This window comes from Monodon monoceros, unplaced genomic scaffold (assembly GCF_005190385.1).
Source record: "Monodon monoceros isolate NGI ecotype Baffin Bay Population unplaced genomic scaffold, NGI_Narwhal_1 Super_Scaffold_13, whole genome shotgun sequence".
Classification (NCBI taxonomy): domain Eukaryota; kingdom Metazoa; phylum Chordata; class Mammalia; order Artiodactyla; family Monodontidae; genus Monodon; species Monodon monoceros.
This window is the reverse complement of record NW_021703769.1, coordinates 27,931,531-27,953,110: the sequence shown is the minus strand read 5'-3', so window position 1 is coordinate 27,953,110 and position 21,580 is coordinate 27,931,531. Positions and strand designations below refer to the sequence as shown.

The 21,580-nt window shown below is 46.2% G+C and overlaps 1 protein-coding gene across 2 annotated transcripts; it reads left to right on the top strand.

Moving 5' to 3' along the window:
* The first annotated feature begins 676 nt into the window (after positions 1-676).
* NSFL1C (NSFL1 cofactor) lies at positions 677-21,503 on the top strand. Of its 2 annotated transcripts, XM_029220933.1 has the most exons (10): positions 677-924; positions 3,371-3,468; positions 9,357-9,431; positions 11,389-11,394; positions 11,966-12,131; positions 12,745-12,837; positions 14,057-14,166; positions 14,571-14,708; positions 19,456-19,620; positions 20,765-21,503. In XM_029220933.1, exons 1-10 carry the CDS (start codon positions 820-822, stop codon positions 20,925-20,927), a joined length of 1,119 nt encoding a protein of 372 aa, XP_029076766.1. In that variant the 5' UTR covers positions 677-819; the 3' UTR covers positions 20,928-21,503. The 2 variants fall into 2 exon arrangements, with proteins under 2 accessions (XP_029076766.1, XP_029076768.1); XM_029220935.1 differs by lacking the exon at positions 11,389-11,394 and having other exon boundaries at positions 678-924; positions 20,765-21,162.
* The last annotated feature ends 77 nt before the right edge of the window (positions 21,504-21,580 follow it).

The window sequence follows — 21,580 nt, the reverse complement described above, 5'->3', positions numbered from 1 at the left end:
TTTCAGGCAGGGTGGTGAGAGGCAAGAGGGCAAAGAAGCTGAGGACCTCTAAGACGGGATTGTGTCTGAGAGACCTGAAGAAAGTGAGGGAGCACCTTGCCCACCAGAGAGTGAAAGGTGTTCCAGGCAAAGGGAGCACAAAGGCTCTGATGCAAATACGCATCTGGCACCTTCAAGGAACAGCAAGAAAGGAAGTGTGCCTGGAGCAGAGGAAATACTGAGAAGCCTAGGAGATGAGACGGAGAGCTGGCACATCTCGCAGGGATCTTGCAGGCCCTGAGACATTTTTTAAGCAGATTGAGATGGGGAGCCACGGAAGTGTTGGGAGACAAGAGTGACTTGTTCAAGGCTCTCTAATGTGAACAACAAGAAGGCAGGGACTTTGTTTTGCTCGCTGCTGATCCCCAGCCGTGGAAGAGCAACAGGCCCTTGATTCCATTCAGTAAATATTTGAACAAGTAAGTGAACGAACGAATGAATAAATTAATGAAATGAGGAAGCGACTCAATGAATAATTGTGAAACTGACTCCTCTCGGGATCTTTCATCCCACAGGTACACAGCGGAAGACCCGCCCCTCCTCTCATCCTCCCCGCGCTCCCACCCCCGCTGTTAGGTTGAGGGTCCACGCTACGGCCGCCAGAGGACGCGGAGCGGCGGAGTTCTCGCACGGAAGGTTTTGCGTGAGGCACCGCATGGGGCGGGGCCTGCGGGCGGTCGCCGCTCAGCTGGACAGGGCTGACCGGTGGGCGGAACGCGCCGGCGGGGCTGAGGCTGTGCGGCGGCGCCCGGGGCGGTTTGGGCGGCGCACGGAGCTAAGATGGCGGCGGAGCGACAGGACTCGCTGAGGGAGTTCGTGGCGGTGACGGGCGCCGAGGAGGACCGGGCCCGCTTCTTCCTGGAGTCGGCCGGCTGGGACCTGCAGGTAGCGCCGCGAGGCGGGCGGCGTAGGGCGGACTGGGGACTGCGGGGCGCGGGCGCGTGGCGCGACAAGCCCGCGGTGGCCGAAGCGCACAGTCATCCCGCCGGGCCGCGGCCCGACCCAGGCCTCAGGGTCCTGGGGCCGCTTGCCACGCGTCGCCAGCTTGGCCTGGGCGTGGGGAAACGCGGGCTAGCTCCGGCCCCTACCTGCTCTACCCGGCCTCAGTTTCCCCTTCTGCCTGGCTCTCGGGTCAGCGAGATTTTGGGCACTGCCACAGCCCGCGTGAAGAGGGAGAGCCTGGGGGCGTGGCTGCCGCGCCGAGTCTAGGCTGCAGGCCCGGCCCGACTGACCAACTCCCCGGTGGAGCGGCGCTGGGGACTAGGTGCTCGTTCATTACCATTTCCGCAGCCCCGGCCTCAGGACAGGGGAGAAGCCCAGCCTAGGACTTGGCCCACGCCCCCTCCTACGTAATTGCTGGGAGAAACTGGGTAGTGGAGCCTATTCATCTGTAATAAGTAACTCTTCTGTAAAATGGGAGTCTTCGTGGAGCTTATCGTCTAGTTCACCAGCATGTATTAAGTATACGTTAAATATTTATTAGTTAAGAAGACAGTAAGGTAGGCTACACGAGGCAGGGATTTTTGTAAACTGTTGAATCCCCTGTGCCTGGAAAAACGCCTGACATGTAATAGGCACTCAGTAATTAATGGTAGGAAGAATTGCGTACGTGTTGTTCGCCAGCCTGTGTCTTAGGTAGACGATGACGCTGAATATTTATTGAGTGCCTGCCATGAGCCGAGTGCTGTTCTAACTGCTTTAGGTGTCGTAAGTCGTTTAACCTGTGCGTTTTGAAGCTGACGTTCAGGGAGGTTAAGTAACTTGCACAAGGCCCCACTAGCTGCCAAGTGGAAGAGATGGCATTTGAACTCAGTTCTGTCTGACACCAGAGCCCAAGCTCTTAACCACCATGTGCCCTGGCACTTGACATATGATGGCTCAGCTAATCCTAGCCACACTATGAGGTAAAGAAAACTTCCTCAGTTGTGTAGATGAATTGGAAGCTCAGAGGTCAAGTGATAAGCCCAAGGTCACACACCCAGGGGTTAGGATTTGAACTGTGTCTGCTGACTTCACCATTTATATGCTTCCCGAAAGTGTAAGAGTTAGATAAAGCATCACACCTGTACAGACACACAGTGTAAAGCTCCTGTGCTGGGCCGAGATACAAAATGCACCTTCTGCCTGAAAGACCTGAAAGCTCACAGTGTTACAGGTGGCAGGTCATCAGCCCCAGTCTCCTCATGCTCTTAGTGGGGAAACGGGCTCATGCATGTGACATGACTTGCCCAGGACTTGAATGTAGACACCCCTCAATGCCAGTTCAGTGATTCCCACGGCAGCATACTGCCTCCTGGCAGGCCTGCTAAAGCGTGTTCTGTAAAGGCACGCTGCTTCCAACAGGCTGGTTATGTCCCACGGCAGCTTACTGCCTCCTGGCAGGCCTGCTAAAGCGTGTTCTGTAAAGGCACGCTGCTTCCAACAGGCTGGTTATGTCCCACAGCAGCTCACTGCCTCCTAAAAGGTGGTGACCTTGAGGACAAGAGCCATGTCTTTTTCACCTCTGTAGACCTCATTGCTCTCTTACTTCTTTGTGCAAAGTAAGTGATAAGTAAATACCTGTGCATTGAGTCCATGCGAGAAACATCCAGTTACAAATGGCCAAAAGAGGCCCTTATTCCTTCTGTATGTATAGAGCTAAGACATGACTGCATAAATGTTAATGGATCCTCATCCGTTTTGCAGGGTTGGTGGGATGGGTGTCCCCATTGCACAGATTAGGAAACAGCATCAGAGAGAAAGTAAAAGTAGCAATCTGGACTGACCTCACAGTTCCCAACTCCTGGCTATCACCTAAATGCTGAGAGTAAGGGTCCGAGCAGACTGACTGGGATCCAGCCTGGCTCTACTCCTTACCAACTGTGTAACCTCAGACAGCTTTCTTAACTTCTCGGTGCTTCTCTATCAGCTATAAAATGAGATGATAATAGCACTAACTACATAGGGTTCTTTAAGGATTAAATGAGTTAACACAGGTAGAGTTGTACTCAGAACAACATGGCTCATAAATAAGTGCTCAATAAATGTACACTGCTTTTACTAGGTCACATTTCCTAATGAAAATGCGAATGAGGAGTGTCACCATCCCAACTTTCCTTCTTGCCTTCTTTTCCCCTTAGTAGGTGGAATTTTTTTCAGGTAATATGAAAACAAGTACTTGGGCCATTACCTTTTGGTCTTATTTTCTATGGCCCCCCCCCAAATGCAGAGTGCCTTGTAAGTGTGGGCCATATTTTTGTGTCTTTGCTTCTTTGTGTTCAAAGGAGATGAAAGGAGATGTGTTAGATGAAGGCCTGTTTAAGGATCCCAAGTTACTACCTCTCTGTTTCAGATTGCCCTAGCAAGCTTTTATGAGGATGGAGGGGACGAAGACATTGTGACCATTTCACAGGCAACCCCCAGTTCAGTATCCAGAGGCACAGCCCCCAGGTAAGGGCCAACTTCAGTTATTGCTACATTGGTGTGCTTCCAGCAATGGGACAGAGGATTCAGGCCTGGGGATGTGGACCAGTGGGTTTGAGGGAGGAAGATAGACTGACTGGTGGGTAGTAGTTTCTTGCAAGACTTATTCCTTTCTTGTAGAGATTTGGGATTCTTAACTGAGTGTGGTATATGATGCAATCCTGGAGGAAACCACAGAACCAACTTTTAAGATGTTTGGGGAGGGGGGTCTCTTATTTATGAAATATGAGGAGTGGCCTCTCCATTTATGGAAGTTTTTAAATAGAAACCGAAGTACTTCCTTTCAGGGATGCTGTAGATGTAAAAGATTAGGCCAGGTGACTTTAAAAAGGCTCTCAATATTTTAGGATGCCCATTACCCTATTAAGAAGACTTAGGGAAAATAAACCTGTTTAACCCATCCTTTCCCAAATTGATTAGGGAGACCTTGTCTTATTTTGTGAAGCAGTGTTAACCTTTGCTATCCCATTTGCATCCCCTGTCCTGGCCACCCTTGCTCCAAGGTTCTCACAGCCGATCACTGCTGTGATCTACAGAGTGGGATAATGCAGGTCTTCTGGGAGACAGGCAGGGCCTCTTCCTTTAAAAGTGTCTGAACCACAGCTCCCCTCTCTGCTGTAGCCTGATTTGTTTCTACTCTCTGGTGTATGTTCTCAGTTTATTTGAGTTTGAATTCAACCCCAGAATACAGATATAGTGTTTCTTTGCTGGTGAAGTGATAAATTGTGTTTCTCTCTAAGGGCATCTGAGATTTAAATTACATTTCCTCCCTTTCTAGAAGGAACACTAACCCCAGTTCTCATTGCTTCCTTAACTTCTTCCCCTACCTACATTTCCAGAGGAAAGAGGTAATAGGCAGGACATCTTTTAGTTATTCATAGATGCCCACCTGTGAGGTGTCAGTGATGGCACATCAAGATGTTACTGCCTGGGACCTGGTTGATAAGGTAAGGGCTTTACTTGTAGCTGCTGATAGAGACAGCTGATTTCCTGGGGTGTGTCTTTCACAGGTACCCCAGATTACTGTTGGGGTGTTGGCACAAAAATACAGAGGAGGGGACTTCCCTGGTGGCGCAGTGGTTGGGAGTCCGCCTGCCGATGCAGGGTACGCAGGTTCGTGCCCCGGTCCGGGAGGATCCCACGTGCCGCGGAGCGGCTGGACCCGTGAGCCATGGCCGCTGGGCCTGCGCGTCCGGAGCCTGTGCTCCGCAGCGGGAGGGGCTACGGCAGTGAGAGGCCCGCGTACCGCAGGAAAGAAAAAAAAAAAATACAGAGGAGACGAAATTGAAACTTAGCCTCTGATGTCAGTCACATATTCACACCTGTCTTCTCTGGTAGACCCAAAGTCCTTCAAGACAGTGGTTTATGGGACTTCCCTGGCGGTCCAGTGGTTAAGGCTTCACCGTCCAATACAGGGGGTGCAGATGCAATCCCTGGTTGGGGAGCTAAAATCCCACATGCCTCGCAGCCAAAAAACCAAAACATAAAACAGAAGCAATATTGTAACAGATTCAATAGAGACTTAAAAAATGGTCCACCTCAAAAAAATCTTTAAAAAAAAAAAAAAAGACAATGGTTTATTAGAAGCTGGGCTAGGAGCCTGACTGCTCACGTTCAAATCCCAGCAGTGCCACTTTAGAGATTTGTGACCTTGGGCAGGTTACTTAACATCTCCAGTCCCTCAGTTTTCGTCCTCTGTCAAATGGGAATGATGATAGTGCCTACCACATGCGAGATTAAATGAGTTAATACTTACATAGCACTTAGAACACAGAACGTGTTAACTGCTATTATTGTCATTTTATTAATTACCATTATTAGCATCCATTCTCATCTTCCCCATTCTTTTCTTATTTGTTCCCTGTCTCATTCCACAGCAAGTCTATATGTTAAAAAGTTTCTAAAAAGTTTCTTAAAAGTAAAAAAATTCAAGGGAATAGAGTTTAACATAAAGACTGCGGGGAGTAAAAGACCGAGCACACATGCAGGCCTAAAGGTCTTACTTTTTTGCTTTGGTTAAGCCTCAGACTTGGTACTGGGCTTAGGTGAAGCCAAGGAAAAGGGAGAGGGAAGGCACTGTTTGTTACATCGTTGTGCTTGTCCAGGTGGTAAATGCTGACTGCATTCTCAGGAAAAGGCAGGCTTGTGCTAGCACCTCAGAGGAATCCTTTGTGGGGCCCACCTTTCCCCTGTTTGACCTGACTGTTGCAGGACACTTAGCCTGCTGCTGAGCTCTCCCCGACCCCACTGTCATCTTCTCACATACCCTTTCATGTCATCACTGCCTCTGTGGCACAGCACTCAATTAGTGAGTTCCTCCTCTGACTCTAGAACAGGGGTTCTTCACGTGGAGGCCCTGAACCCCCTAGGAGGAATCTGTGGAATGGATGTCAGAAGGTCCATAAATTACCTGAAATTGTAGGTAAAAACTTATATATATGTAGTGCCTTTTCTGGCAAGAAAATTCATAACTTTTATCAGATTCTCAAAGGGCTGTGGGACATAAAAAGGTTAACCATAGCTATAGGAGAAAGCCTAAACTCCTCAATTATAACAGCTGTCATTTATTGAGCACTTAACCAGCTGCCAGGCACTGGGTTAAGCTTTTACTGATATATATACATCTTTTTAATCCTTACTACAACCCTGTGAGGTGGGTACTGTTATTCTTCCCATTTTACAGATGAAGACACTGAAGCTGGGCATCTTCCCAAGATCACACAGCTAGCAAAACAAGGATTTAAATGTAGATCTGTTTCTGCTTCCAGCATTCAGCTCTCAGCCAGAATGATGTACTGCCTCTCCCTGTGGACTTTCACTGTCCTCCAGAATTTGCTGTGAACCTGCCATCCTCATCTTATCCCCCTTTTCCTTCTTTCTTAAATCTTTATTTCAACCAAACTGATTTGTTTGGTGTCTCAATTCTGCCTTGTTTTTGGTTCTTCTGCTTTTGTTTGAGCCTCTCATCTGACTGGACATGCCCACTCTCTTGCTTCCTTTCCACCTGTGCAGATCCTCTGTGTCCTTCCAGGTTTAGCTCCCTCCGCACCTTCTCTACTGAGCATGTTATCCCCCAACCCATAGGCAGCACGAACTCCAGTCACAACCCATATCCACATACTACTGTATGACATCTTTCCTGTGTTGTCTTGAATTCTTCTCCTGGTAATTACCTTAATATTTTTTTCCCTAAGTAAGTTGTAAGTTCCTGGAGGTGGGAGGGCTAGTATTCCAGGAGCACCCACCATCTGTCTGGCTCTGCCAGATATTCTTACATATGCTCTCTTCTTATACCTCTATAACCATGGAAGTAGGTCAGGTGCTCACCATTTCACAGGTCAGGATGCTGAGTCTTAGGAAAGGTTGAGTAACACATTTGCTGTTATAGTGGATTCAAACCCAAATTTGTCTAAATCCAAAGCTGCTGCTTCTGCCATGTGCTAGCTACCTCTCTGTGCAGTACCTCCCACCCCTGTACCGAGCACAGGGTCGAGCAAGAGGTAGGCTGTTTTTTCTTCCTGTTTTTTCTTCTTTCATTCAACCAAACTGTACTTTCTTAGAATTCTAGGGACCACCGTTGTCTGATTCTCTAAAACTATACTGTCCAATATGGTGGCCGCTAGCCTCATGTGGCTATTTAAACTAATTAAAATAAAACATTCAGTTATTCATTTGCACTTAACCAAATTTTAAATGCTCCATAGCCACATGTGACTAGTGGCTTCGTTATTGGACAGTGCAGGTACAGCATTCCTGTCACTGCAGAAAATGTGATCTGACAAAGCACTTTTGTGCCACTTCAGGGTGCCTGGGAGATAGAGTTCTGATGCTGAAAAATTGAAATTTCTGAGACATTTTGCCAATTTGTGGAAGATACAAGACAGAGTATTCTGAAATTGGTAATGCCCCCAGGACATCCATACTGTTAAGGTAACTCTCAGAGCATTACTCCAGAGCAGTTGTTCTCAGACTTTAGCATGCATCAGAATTACTTGGAGGACTCCTTAAAACCAGATTGGTAGACACTCCTTTCAGGGTTTCTGATTGAGGAGGTCTAGGGCAAGGGCTGAGGATTTGCATCTTTCACAATTTTGAGGGTAATACTGATGCTCCTGGTCCAAGGACCAACACTTTGAGAACTGCTGCTCCAGAGTAGTACTTGAAATGTGCTACACCGTGCGTCAGCACCCCAACCGTTCACAGCACGCCCACGAGGTTGGTGCTGACTGTCTCCATTTTCACATGAGAAAATGAAGGCTTAGAGAATTTCATTAGCATGCCCAAGATCCCAGGGTTGGAGACTAAGTTGGCATTGGAACCAAGTAAATGGACACCAGAGTCTGTGTTAGATACTGTCAGAGTCTAGGTGTAAGAACTTCTGGGGAAAGAGTCAGACCTATAGCCAGAGCAAGTGGTTTGCTCAAGCAGGTATACACGTGTATTAGAAGGTGTTTAACGACAGAGAGATAGAGGATTTTTTTTTCCATAGATGCTAAGCTAAGCATCTGTGGAAAACTCCCCTGGGAAGAGTAATGAGTGGAATTAGCCTTTTAGGGCACTAGTATGGATCTTATCACTTGCATCCTTTTAAACCGTGTTGTGTAGAGCATGAAGGAATGCCCAGGAGGTTGCTCTCAGCTCACTTACGCAGGAATGTATTTGCTACATCGGTTGATCTTTGTCCTCTTTTTTCTAGTTGGTGGAGCCTCACAGCCTATTCTGTCCTCTGATTGTCTCCCTGAAATAAATCTTTCTTCAAGGCTGAGCTGGAGTAAACAACTCCTTCTCTAGCCTCACTAAATCTCCATTACCCTCTCCCCCCATATTAAAGAGAAACAACTTTTTTTCCCCTAAAGAATACAGAAAATGGTGTGTCTCATGATACTTGAAAAACTAAGATTATTCCTTAAGGACAAATCTAAACTAGGAAAAAAGTGGCAGTGTAAGACAGTGTCAGAGGAGGGAGTTAACCCTTGTCATACCATGTTTAGTGTGCCCTCTCTACCGCACCCCACACAACTCTGCTTTTTTCCTAAACACTAATAAATACTTGACTGACCTACAGCAGAAGCAGACAGAGGCCTTTTCACTCATATATTCATTTCATTTTTACTTCTTGATGATTTATCCTTCCTCTAATGTGTTACTTTCACTAGTCTCTGTGTATGTGCCTGTGCTGCTTTCCTGTAATGCCCTGTTGGTCCCCTTTCCCCACCAGCCCCACCATCCTTTATCCAATTGACTGATGGTCCCCTACTAGTTTGTCAGCACTCGGTCCAAATGTTGCATTTTTCTGGGACGCTTTTCTTGGTGTTCCCCAACCCCCACCTAGAACAGGAGACTGTTCTCACATCCCATGTGCTTCCCTCTGTCACAGCCCCTGTTGCACAGTATTTAATGGATGGTTTCCTGGCCAAAGAGCCACTAGCCTGTAAGCAACTAAAGGGTAAGAACTGTGCCTGATCATTTTATAGACCTAGCATCCAGTTCAGTGCCTGGCACACAGGCATTCCCCCAATATTTAAAAATTATATGATGAAAATCGCTATCCAGTAGTACGTTTTTAAAGTAGTACAGACCCTATCCGGTTCCCTCCTCCCCCTCTAGGAGAGCTTAAATTGGATTTCATTTTACTTCTTGATACACTTTCTAATTTATTCTTAGTCCTGTGTGACCTTGAATAAATATCATTGTTTTGCATTATAAACTTGAGAGGTTAGCCCTCTTCCCATAGATCCTCTTCCTGCCCCACCAAAAACCCTAACCTCAGTGTCCTCAACTGTTAGCAGCTGATGTTGCGGATCACCTTTCTCTAACTCCCCTTGAGACCATTTTGCTCCTTTCTGTGTCTCCAGCGATAATAGGGTGACATCCTTCAGAGACCTTATTCATGACCAAGACGAGGACGAGGAGGATGAGGAGGGTCAGAGGTGAGTCTTTACTGGAGGATGAGGAGGGTCAGAGGTGAGTCTTTACTGGGGGCACAGTCCACAGGAAAGTCCATGGTAATGTACAAATCACCTAGAACAGCCTAGAAGGATAAACATGCTCGGTTATCATTAGCCATTACTACTGTGGGCTAGTCATATGCATACTAGAAACGGTTTTCCACTCCCTGTGCTTAGAAATGATCCCTGTCCTCTTACTATTTTATTTTCTTTTGGGGTATTCTGGATTTGTTTTTGTTCTGTTTTATTTTTAATTATTAAGATAATATGTATTTATTGAAGAATATTAGGGGAAGGGAAATAAATCTATAAGGAAAAAAGCCATTCATAATACAACCCAGAGGTAACCACGTATCAATAATATTTTTGGTGTATTTCCTTCCAGCTTTTCCTTAATTGAAAAAGCAATATATTACATAATAAAGAGAAAAAAAGGGCTTACAAATGTATATTCCTCCAATGTACAGACACAGTAGTGTGTTTTGTTGGTTTGTTTTTAACCTTTAGGAATGTTATAATAAAATTAGTGTCCGTTGTGGAAAAATGTAGAATAGCGTAATGAAAAAAAATATAACACTTATCCACCCTGTGGTAACTACGGTTAATATTTTGGCATATTTCCACTAAGTGTTGGTTCTGTGTGTAAATATAGTTTGTTTATATTGTATTTTACATGGTGAAAGTCAGATGTTTGTTTCTTGCTTTTGTAGGATTAATGCTACATCTTGAATACTTCTCCAGGTCATTAAGATTCTTCATAAGTGTTTTCAGTGACTATAATGGTGCATCATATGGAATGCTCGACATTTAAATCATTTCCAGTTTTTTGCCACCTTAAATATCAATGCTGTGAACATCTCTGTGTATTAATCTTTGACTACGTTTCAGATTATTTTGGATAGTTTATAGAAATGAAAATACCGGGTTAAGGGCATGAATATTTTTAAGACATTTGATCACAGATTCCTAGTTTGTAAGCCAGGGCTTTGAGATCCCTTAATAAGGATCTTACAGTCCACTGAACAGAACTTTGTCTACCTGGAATGAACAAGGATGAACTGGCTGCAGCCTCACTTCATGGGTTTTGGTTGTCCATGGAATCTGTCTTGGTCTGTCAAACATTCCTAAGGAACATTGTATAATAACCATTATGGAAATGCAGTTATCTCATCGTGGTCACTCTTTGGGAAGCGGGCTGAGAAATTATGTGTGTTCTGTTCTCTGTCTTCATCCACGTAGTGACCTTTACACTACCTCAGAGCCTTCTATTTAGATACACTCAAAGTTCAGGAATAAATGTTAATTTCAGTGTTTTAATACTCCTTGAATGAAAGGCAGTGTCATCAAGTAAGTGAATGCCCAACTCCTAAATGACCTCCTCCTACTTCTCCTGTCCTGTCACATCCTCCAGGCGGTGACCTTCTTTTACTTCACATCCCGGTTACATTTCTGGTCCCTCAGCATTTCAGACCTAATGACACTGGTACTGTTGTCCATGCCAAGGCCTAGGGTTTTGCCTTGCATTCTCTGGGGAATGTCAGGAAATGGAAGGCTGAGGCTCAGTTTTATAGGTTCTCAGTTCTCCTCACTGAGATGTGCTATTGACTTAGCTGTGAATAGGAGTGATAAGGAGGCAGCTAGCCAAGGCTACATGACTGAGGTTTTCAGATGCAGCTAAAAAAAAAGTGCTAACTTCATCTCAAGCCATGCTTGGCCTATTGCAAAGCAGGTATGGGTATCTTGGGGCTTGTATTTGAGCTTCCCTGACCTCCTCCAGTACCCACTCTTCTGCATCTGCCCGGTGTATGTCACAAGAATTGCAAGGTTAGGTGAGGCTTGGGAGCTCTCGGTGCTGTGTCACACCTTACATGTGTGCATTACTCTGTGCTTGTTCTTTTGCATACTTCCGCTGATTTGAACCTGATGGCCCTGACTTAAGGAACAGGTAGGTAGGGCATGTGATCCTTCCCTTCCATTTCAAAGAAGGAAAGTGAGGTTAGCTCAGTGCATTGGCTTGCCTAGTTCACTCAGTGGCAGAGCCAACAGTGGAACCTAGCTGCTTGTACTAACCACACCACTGCCACCATTAATCCAGGGCTGCTAGTGGTAGCTGCTTCTAACTGACCATAGTGATCGTCTGCTGGAAAGGTGCTGGCCGCCGGATGGTGAATTCCCAGAGCTAACGTGCTGTTGTGCATGCCTGGAATACCCTTCCCTTGTCCTTTACCTGATAAACTCACCCTCAAGATTTAGCCCAGAAGACACCCTTCTAGGAACCCTTGACTGTGCTCCCCAGCTCTGTGTTCCTAGAGCACCCCTTACTGACTTCTACTGTGGCTCACACTGCAGTATGGCTGTCTGCCTCTTAAATCTGTCCCCCCCAGACAGTAAGTTCCTTAAAGATGGGCATTTGTACCCTTTGCCTCATTGTGCCCCGCTCCTAGCCCAGAGCCTGGCACATGCTCTGTTCATGTTTTCTAAGTATATTTGGTGTTAGATGTGTATTTTCTGCACAGGTTTTATGCCGGGGGCTCAGAGAGAAGTGGACAGCAGATTGTTGGCCCTCCCAGGAAGAAAAGTCCCAACGAACTGGTGGACGATCTCTTTAAAGGTGCCAAAGAACATGGAGCCGTAGCTGTGGAGCGAGGGACCAAGAGCCCTGGAGAGACCAGTAAACCAAGAGTGAGCATAAGGGGTCGGGGTCGTTGTCTGTGTCCACAGGACTGAGGTTCCAGAGCAGAGGAAAGGAGGCCTTCCTCACCCCAGTAGTGACTGAATTTGTTTTTGTTTTGTTTTTCATTTGCTCACCCCCTCTCATATGCAGAAGAGCAGTGCAGTTTCTCTTACCTTTTAACATGAAATCAAGATTTGGGGCAAAGTTTTCAAACCTATGGCCTATGGTCTGGATCAGGTTCTGCAAACATGTTTTGTTTGGCCTAACCAACCTGACTTACTCCGTGTCTTGCTTTATTTTTGTTTTAATTGAATCGGTGGCCACCTGTTTTACATACAGTCAGGATTTCTGTTTTCTTTGTGAAAATCAAAAAGTCTTTAGTGTTATCCTACACCTAGATTCTGAAATGGTCATGATTAACTAGAGCTTAGTAGCAGCCATTCCCTTTAACCAAGCAATACCCCCCCCCCACACCATTCCAGTTTTTACTCCAGTCTCTGAGTTTCCTACTCAGAGAAAGTGTACCTAGTAGTTAACAAGCTTGAGATAACATCATTGTATCTGAATAACCTGATAACTGTTGACCCACTTCTCCGGTGTTTATGAACTTGACTTTTATAGCCATTTGCAGGAGGTGGCTACCGCCTTGGAGCAGCACCAGAGGAAGAGTCTGCCTACGTGGCTGGAGAAAGGAGGCGGCATTCCGGTCAAGATGTGAGTGTGCACCTACCTTCTCTAGGGAAGCTCGTGGACTGTTTTATCATTTTGGGGGAGAAATTAGTCCCATGTTACACGTGAATCAGCAGCCTCCGAAAGGGAAGAGGCAGCAGGTTTGCTGTATTCCATGAATGGAAAGGCTTACCTGAGAATCAAAGACAGCTCTCATCTGGCTGGGTGTGGGGGGAGGGGGGTGGCTCATGAGTGGGGACAGGCAGAGCGGATGGACAAATAATGGAGTTTTCTGAGCATTCCATGGATCTCAGGCAGAGGGATAGTGATTCCAGGGTTCTCTGGTGGTGTGAATGTGCCTAAAGAACTTGGCCTTTAGACATCCCCCCCAAGGAGGCCTGAAACGTACTTTTTGAACTTTTTCCGTATTATATTCCAGTCCTTTTTTCCCTGCGCATAGGGATCCCCCCTATCCAATAAGTATAATCATACTGTAGAGTCAGTTTTGAGGTTTATATCGTAAACGTTTTTTTTTTAATTTTGCTGAATTATAGTTGATTTGCAATGTTGTATTAATTTCTTTTGTACAGCAGAGTGACTCAGCTATAAATATATATATATACTTTTTCAGTGCCATAAATATTTTCATATGACCTTGTGACCATTAGTCTCCATAATGTATTTGTTTTTAATTATTTTGGGTTTTTTCCCAAAGTAAAGTAGTCAAGCAAGGAGGAAATAAAAATCCTATCCACCTGAGGTAGCAGCTGCTAATATGCTGGTCTTTAGTCCTCTAGACCCTTTTCTGTGTATATAATATATAGGGAGTCGTTAACAGAAATTGTAGATATAATTTTTAATGGCTGCAAAATAGTCCACGGAAGATTTGCCATGCTACTTTAGTTGAGCACAAGCTTTGTGCCAAGCACACTGGCAACCCTATAGATAAGGAAGCCACAGCTTCAGTTGAGTCATCTGCTCAGTGCCACTTAGCTAGTGAGTGGCAAAATCAAGATACAGACCCAGGTCTGCTTAAATCAAAGCCCATTCTCTTAACTTGTACCATATCACCTTCTTATTTTAGGTTAATACTTATTTCATTGGTTGTTGATTGATCTCCTTGTGCATGAGTATATGTTTGTCTGTCTGGGTGTTTTAATAATGACACAGTAAAATAGTAAAAACTCGTTAATTTGCAAGTTCATGCTGGTGTGCTTGCCAGGTTCCTGACAATGTATAGACTGCTTACCTCCTGTTGTCACAGGTTCATGTAGTGTTGAAGCTCTGGAAGAGTGGATTCAGCCTGGATAATGGTGAACTCAGAAGCTACCAAGATCCATCCAATGCCCAGTTTCTGGAGTCTATCCGCAGAGGGTGAGCAGAAAAGCCCTCCTTCGGATTCCATATCAGTGAGTGAGATGGCAGATGGGAAAGAAGAAGCTGATTCAAATATTTATTATTTAAGAAGTTTACATTTTTAAGCAGATTTAGCACAGTTGAGTTACAGATTCACAGATCTGCTCCCAAAACTCTGTGTATCTGCATTTCCCCTTTGGGCCTAGGACAGAGCCAAGTCACCAAATAAGATACAGGTCTCCACTCTTGACTCTGAGCAGGCATGAGAGAAGGGGGAGGCGGACAGGTAGCCACTGGAGCAGTCAACTCCCTCTGAAGCCCAACTTCACAGTTGGAACTGAGAAGTTTCTCCTCCCTTTGTAGCATCACTGTCATTCCCATCCTGCTCTTTGTGGGCCCCAGAACTGCCTTTTCTCCCACAGAGAGGTGCCAGCAGAGCTCCGGAGGTTAGCGCATGGTGGGCAGGTGAACTTGGACATGGAGGACCATCGGGACGAGGACTTTGTGAAGCCCAAGGGAGCCTTTAGAGCCTTCACTGGTGAGGGTCAGAAACTGGGCAGGTAAGAAGCAGCACAGGTGGGAGTGGTACTGTGTGGGTCACTCCTGTCGGGCCCAACAGGCCCTGTGTAAGGCTCACTTTGTATAGCTCTTTACTGTTTATTACAGAGTACTTCAGATTTTATTTTTATGGGAGGAAGAGTATGGGGAACATAGGCTTTGGCATTAACAAACCTGAGTTTAAATCTATTCTTCACTTTCTAGCCATTTGACCTTGGACTATCCAGGCTCAATTTGCTCAACTATAAAGTGGGACTAATAAGAATCCTTACCTCCTCGATTACTGCTGGGAGGAGCACGTAGAGCACTGCCCCACAGTGAGCAGTCAGTGTGATCAGTAAAGGTAACACATTGCTGCTTTGACTTGGTAATCTAGGGTGTCCCGGGCAGGGATAACCGTCTGCATGGCTTCAAGGCTGAAACAGACACGTGCATTCAGGTCACTTGAAATGGAGATTCAGAGGAGAAAGGAATCCTGGACTCTTGCCGGCCAGCCTGCAGCGGCATCATTTAGGATCCAGGGAAGCTCAGAGACATTGTTGCCCCTTTGCAGCCTGCTGCTCCACTGTTATGGCAGCTCTTATCTCTATTTCTTTGGTCCTGCCTGAGACTCAGTTTGTCATTTCCTGTGAAATTTTTGCCACGTGTCCTCTGCCACTATCTCCATCTTGCATTCAAACCCCTAATAGGATCTGACTGGTTGATAGTCCCTATTACCTCTGATAGGCAGGGTTCTCACACCAGATCCTTGACCATCCCACAGACAGGCAGCCTTCTCTCAGGGACCCACTCAGCTTTGGCCATGCATGGGGTCACTTCGTCAGTATCCTTCAGAGAGAGATTTGCACACGAGAGGCACTCAGCATGGTGACCCTCCCCGCCAGTACCATCCTTATTTTACAGAGGGAAAGCTGAGGCTCTTGGACTTTAAGGGATACCCTTAGGTGCTCCCTATGGTAGAGCCGGGACTGGGATCAGGCCTTCTGATTGGCATTTCTCCCCACACTCCTACACAGCAAGACACCGTTTCTGACCTAGCTCTGGCAGCTCTTGAACTAGGCACTGCCCTTGCTCACCTCACCACCATCTGCAGGAATCAGAGTGTGGTCTGCCAACAGCTGTGCTCTTTGAGCTTCTGGCTGGCCCTCTCCTAGAATCCCCTGCCTCCCTGCTGGCCATTCATGCCTCATCAGGAGCAAGGGTCATAGCTCAGGACATTAGAGACCAATAGATTGTGGTTTACCAGGACCAAAATAGTTAAGTCCACCCTGCTCATCATTTCATCTACCACATTGGGGCCTGTGGGTTAGTCCGGGACAGCTGTTCTCTGATCCATCTGTGACTTACCTGTCAGTTATGGTAAGCTTTGTAGAGCACCAGATAATTTTTTTCCGTATATTATTAAACTAAAATGTGTTTATCTTAAAAAAAAAAAAAATAGAAAATACAGATAAAGAATAAAAACTGTCCCTAAACCTAACACCAGATATGTCCAGTTAGTATCTGGGAAGTATCCTTCCAGTCTGTATATGTGTATGGGTGTGTGTGTGTGTGTGTGTGTGTGTGTGTGTGTGTGTGTGTGTATAAAAATAAATGTTCTATCACCTGTTATTTTGCCTAATCAGTGTAGTATGGCTGTCATTCCAGATCAGTAGGTGTATTTCTACATTTTTTTTTTTGGCGGTACGCGGGCCTCTCACTGTTGTGGCGTCTCCCGTTGCGGAGCACAGGCTCTGGACGCGCAGGCTCAGCGGCCATGGCTCACGGGCCCAGCCGCTCCGCGGCATGTGGGATCTTCCTGGACCGGGGCACGAACCCGTGTCCCCTGCATCGGCAGGCGGACTCTCAACCACTGCGCCACCAGGGAAGCCCTACAATATTATTTTTAATGCTAACATACGTTTCTATCTTATATATGTGCCATAATTTAACCAGTCCCTGATGTTAAACATTTAGGTGGCTGCCAGTATTATGAACAACATTACGATGAATATCTCTAATTAAATCTTTATATACCCCTTAATGTTGTACTAGAAGTAAAATTGCTAGCTCAAACGATCTTCATATTTTTAAGATGTTGTCAAATTGCCCTCCAAAAAGGTTGTATCCGTCTTTCACCCACCAGTAGTTTTAATGAAGGGTCCAGAGCACTGTGCAGTTTGGGTTTGTCTGGTTTCATGATACTAACAGAAAATGCTCCTACTATTGGAAAGTCTAACTCTATTATGTATGAAGACTCCACATCTCAAAAAATTAAGATGTTTTTAAGGAGTCTGTTTTAGCAGGATGGGAATACTTAGTGCAGGTGATGAATCAACAAGTCGAGACAGAGCTTGATAATCAGATGTGATGCTTGTCAGCTAAATAAATGTTCATTGCCAGTACCACTTTGATTTTATTTCAGTTCTAGCTTTTAATGAAAAATGAGCTAAAAAAATGTTTTATACAGCTAAGGGAGATGGAACGTTAGCTTTTCAGTCTAAACTAGATGGACAGCCCTTTTAGTTTTTCCAATAAATTTTACTATGCTTTCCATTGTCTTCTTGTTAACTAAAATGATCAGGAAGCCAAAAGTTTAAGAAATTTTTCTCAGGTTTGCCTCAAAAATCAGTCAATGCTTGTTTTTTCTCCAATTACCTAGAAAAATAAAGTGAATGAATAGATTTTTCTCAGTTCAGAAATTTGAAAAAGTTCGTTCAGTTGCATGAAACTTTTTTTATTTTAGGCTTTGCATTTGTTTGTTTGGATGGGAACTAATCTGAAGATTTGGGAAGCCTGCATTTACTTGATTTTGAGTACCAAACACCAAGAGTGCACTTGGGATGGGGGTGAAGGGTGACACTGCTGCCAGGATGAGCTTTGTCCCCTCACCATGCTTTCTGTAGTGGTCATCTTTGTAAAGCAGGTGGCAGGGTCTCAGGAGGTAGCATTGTGGCAACAAAGCACCTTAGTGCCCAATTTATTCCCACTACAAAGGAAATGAGCAGTCAGGTAATTCAGCTTCTCTCTCATTCAGGCCTTTCTGGCAGGCAGTAGCATCAGTGAGTACCCATCATGTACTTGGAATAGTTATAAACAGTTGAGGGACAGGCTGCCTAGAGTCTAATTAGAGAGTTGACCGAAGGCCCTTAAAACTAATGAACAGAACAGAGTAGATCTTAGGCTTTTACAGGTTCAACATTTAACTTTCCACTGTTTCCAAGCATCTCCTCAGGCCCGTGATGGTGTAATTTATCTGTGTCTCAGCTCACATTTGAGTCCCACGTGCTGTGAGGCTGATCCATAGAAGCTCCTCTCATAGCCAATAAGTGTGGCCAGGTTTCTCTTCTGAGCTCTACTTTGTAATTCTCTAAGCCACTATTTTTCATGTTTACAGAAAAGAGTAAGTTCAGTTTTCAGTTCTTCCTTGCTAATTATTTGCCCTGGGGCAACATTTCACTGTGTTCCATGAAACAATCTGCAGGAGGTTAACAAGCGTAACATGAAAGAAAGGACATGGTGATCAAATAAGTTTGCCTTAACCCCACGATCTCTCAAGGCCTTCTTTAATATGTTAGTGGCCTGTGATGCTGTTGGTATAATATGTGGCATTTCCAAAACCTTCCTGGAGATAACTCAAGGGACTAGGGTCCCAGGGAACACACTTAGGAAAGCACTTTCAGTTGGATTTCCTAAGAATACCCTTTTTAGGTTGTAAGGATCAGAGGGAACGGTGAGGTGTATGGATTAATCTAACTAGAGGCTTTGGGCGGAAGCAAGGGAGTTCTCATCCAGTGGCCTCTGTTCTCTGCATAGGTCTAGGCCAAGATATCTGCTAAGAGAAAGGCTGAGAATGAGATACATAGATGGTATACAGGAGAGAGATGAAGCCTCCAACGGTTATGGAGAATTGGGAATTCGTGTGCATTTTGTGTTTGTCAGCCACCCTGAGTGTAGCACGCCTTTAATCCTCACAAGAGTCCTTGTTAAAGAACCTTGTTACTACCCTTGTTGAAACTCAGGGAGCTTAGATAACTAGCCCAACACTACCATAGTTAGTGGGTAAATTCATACCCTGGTCAATCTCATTCCAAGATCTGAGCCCTCAACACTGCAGTAGGAACTGTGTCCTGTTCATATTGTATAATTAATCCCTGCGGTGCCGGGCACTTAGTTGGCTTTCCAGAAATCTCAACCACCTCCTGATAGTTGACACATGAGTATGAGATACTCACATGAGTGAGGTTGCACTGGGGCAGGCAGGCCTGAAAACTCCCATCAGAGAAAAAGAGTCTGGACTTGTCCCTTACATTCCAGCAGTCACCTGCCAAGCTGTGTCATGCCTACCTCAGCTGCAGACTTGGAGTGCCCCCTCCCCATTCTGCCCTCAGCCTCTCACTGAGGCTAAAACTCATCCTGGTCTGTTGGATCCTCCAGCATCAGATCCCAGTTTCTCCTGGCCCAGGCTGTCGTGCATAGTGCTTTCCTCCCTTCAAGCCCTTGTTCAGTTGTGGACACCAAGAAAGAAGCGGGTTGGTAACTTGCCCAACTCCAGGAGTGAGGGAGCTAGCAATAATTTGGGGGTTGAGGTGAATTCCGCTGGACCTCTAAGTTCCATCAGGACAGGGATTCTGTCTTGGACACTCCTTATATCAGTAGCAACAAACAGCACCAGACGTAACAAATGCTCAGTAAAAATCTGAGACAGGATTCCCCTCTTGTGTGGGGCCTTGTTTCTGTTTGTGTCCTGACGCTATCCTCTCTCCTCAGCACTGCACCCCCGGTGTTGAATACCAGCTCTCCAGCCCAACAGGCAGAAAATGAGGCCAAAGCCAGCTCTTCCATCTCAGTCGATGAGTCGCAGCCTACCACGAACATCCAAATACGGCTTGCTGATGGCGGGAGGCTGGTGCAGAAATTTAACCACAGCCACAGGTACCTTGCATTATGTGGCCTGGCTTATTCTAAGAGGGTCCCAGAAACTCCCACGGACAGGTGAGAAGCAGGGAGCAGTTCTTCCTCCTAAACACCAGCAGGCGCTCCGTGCTTTCCCCAGAGGAGGCAGTGGGATAGGAAGGTATGGAAGTCTGAAGCCTTTGGTTTGGTCCCCTCTTCCATTAAGTGCGGCCAGTGACTTGCTCCCTCCCCTGTGTGGGTCTCATTCCTCATCTCTAAAATTAGGGGATCGGATTCCTCAGAGGGGTTTTTTTAGCCACCAAACAATTTGTTCAAAGGAAGTTTCATGCTAAAGCCCAAGTGTAGAACAGATAAAATTTGAACTGCTGTGGTTGATGGAGGGGAGAGGGGATGCAGTGCACCCTCCCACCCACCTAGCTTCCTCTACCTCCCTGCCCGCCAGCAGCCTCTGAAAACCACTAGGCTACTGAGGTCTCTTCTAGATCTGGACTTTGAGAACTCTAGAATACCTGTTCCATCTCAGATCATCTGGGATCAAAGCAACTGTGCCTCCCCAATTTAAAGATGGGGAAACTGAGGCACAAAGTGATGAAGGGATTAGCAGGGGAGGACTGTTGCCAGTAAAGATATTTGGCAACTCCTTTTTCTAGAATAGCAGGGCCTAAATTTCATCAATCATAGGCCATATAAAGCAGAACCCACAGGTGGGGCCCAGGGGCTGGCTTGCCAATCCTTGAGTGTTGACAGGCTTCACGTGAGGTTAGTTGTGAAACAAGTTTGATTAGGGTTACAGAAAAGGGGCCAGGCAGAGAAGCCTCTAGGAAGAGGGACCCAAATGTGGGCAGGGAGCGCAGCATGATGAGGAACTGAAATGGGGAGGTAGGAGAACAGGGGGAAGGAGGGTGGTGTAAAATTAGGCAGGCCTCAGGACCACAGTCAGGAGATGGCTGTTTATACCAAGGAAAGGGGGAGCAGCTCTGAAGGGTTTTAGACAAAGGAGTGACATGAGCTCATGTTCCAAATGAGAGCTTTGGACACTCTGTGGAGAAGGATTGGGCAGGGGAGGGGACCTGGGGATATGATACAGCTTCCTGAAGCGGGGGTTGGGGGCGGCAGAGAAGAACACTGCTCACCCACCTCCCCACTCCCCCCACTCCACCAGGATCAGCGACATCCGACTCTTCATCGTGGACGCCCGGCCGGCCATGGCTGCCACCAGCTTTGTCCTCATGACCACCTTCCCAAACAAAGAGCTGGCTGACGAGAGCCAGACCCTGAAGGAAGCCAACCTGCTCAATGCCGTCATCGTGCAGCGGTTAACATAACTGCCTGGCCCAGCCAGCAGCCTCATCTCCTTCCTGTGTCCCCGACGGCCAGCTGCCCCGTGGAGACCACCCCTCCACCCCCTCCTGCACACCCTGCAGTCCAGTGCCACGTCTCCTCCATAGCTCTGCGTTCTTAGATCTCAGTTGGACATTTGTTTTCTCCTTAGTTGCATTTCCTGGGTTTTTGTGACGATCAAAGGACTTTAAAGAAAAAAATAAAAACAACCAAAAAAATGGAAGGAATATCACCAGCATGTTATACAGAACGTCTCCCACTGAGGCAGGCTTTGATTATCTCAAAATCATATTTATGTCTAAGGTGTGTGGGGAGGAGTTTTCCATCCCCTCTGCGTAAAAATTGCATGTGGCACACAACACCCACCCACTAGTGTGTCCCCCCGCTGCCCCCAGGATGACTAGTGGAGGATTTCCCCTGTGTAGGGAAGGGAGTGGGGGGACTTACAGAAAAAGGCTTTTGCAGCCACTCACTTCCACAAGAACAGATCTCTTGCCTGGATAAAACTGAGCAGCAACAAGAGTCCCCTGAAGCATGAGGTCAGATCCAGAGGCACACAGCCCCTGTGCTCCTTTCACTCAAACCCTGGGAGGTTTACACTCTCCAGGCCTTCGCCAGCTGAGATTCTAGCTACACC

Bases quoted from the DNA above. Each gene is read 5' to 3' on its own strand.
- NSFL1C (XM_029220933.1), top strand. From the start codon at position 820: ATGGCGGCGGAGCGACAGGACTCGCTGAGGGAGTTCGTGGCGGTGACG. The intron at 14,167-14,570 runs GTGAGCAGAAAA...TTTCTCCCACAG, and splicing joins CTGGAGTCTATCCGCAGAGG to AGAGGTGCCAGCAGAGCTCC. The intron at 19,621-20,764 runs GTACCTTGCATT...CCACTCCACCAG, and splicing joins AAATTTAACCACAGCCACAG to GATCAGCGACATCCGACTCT.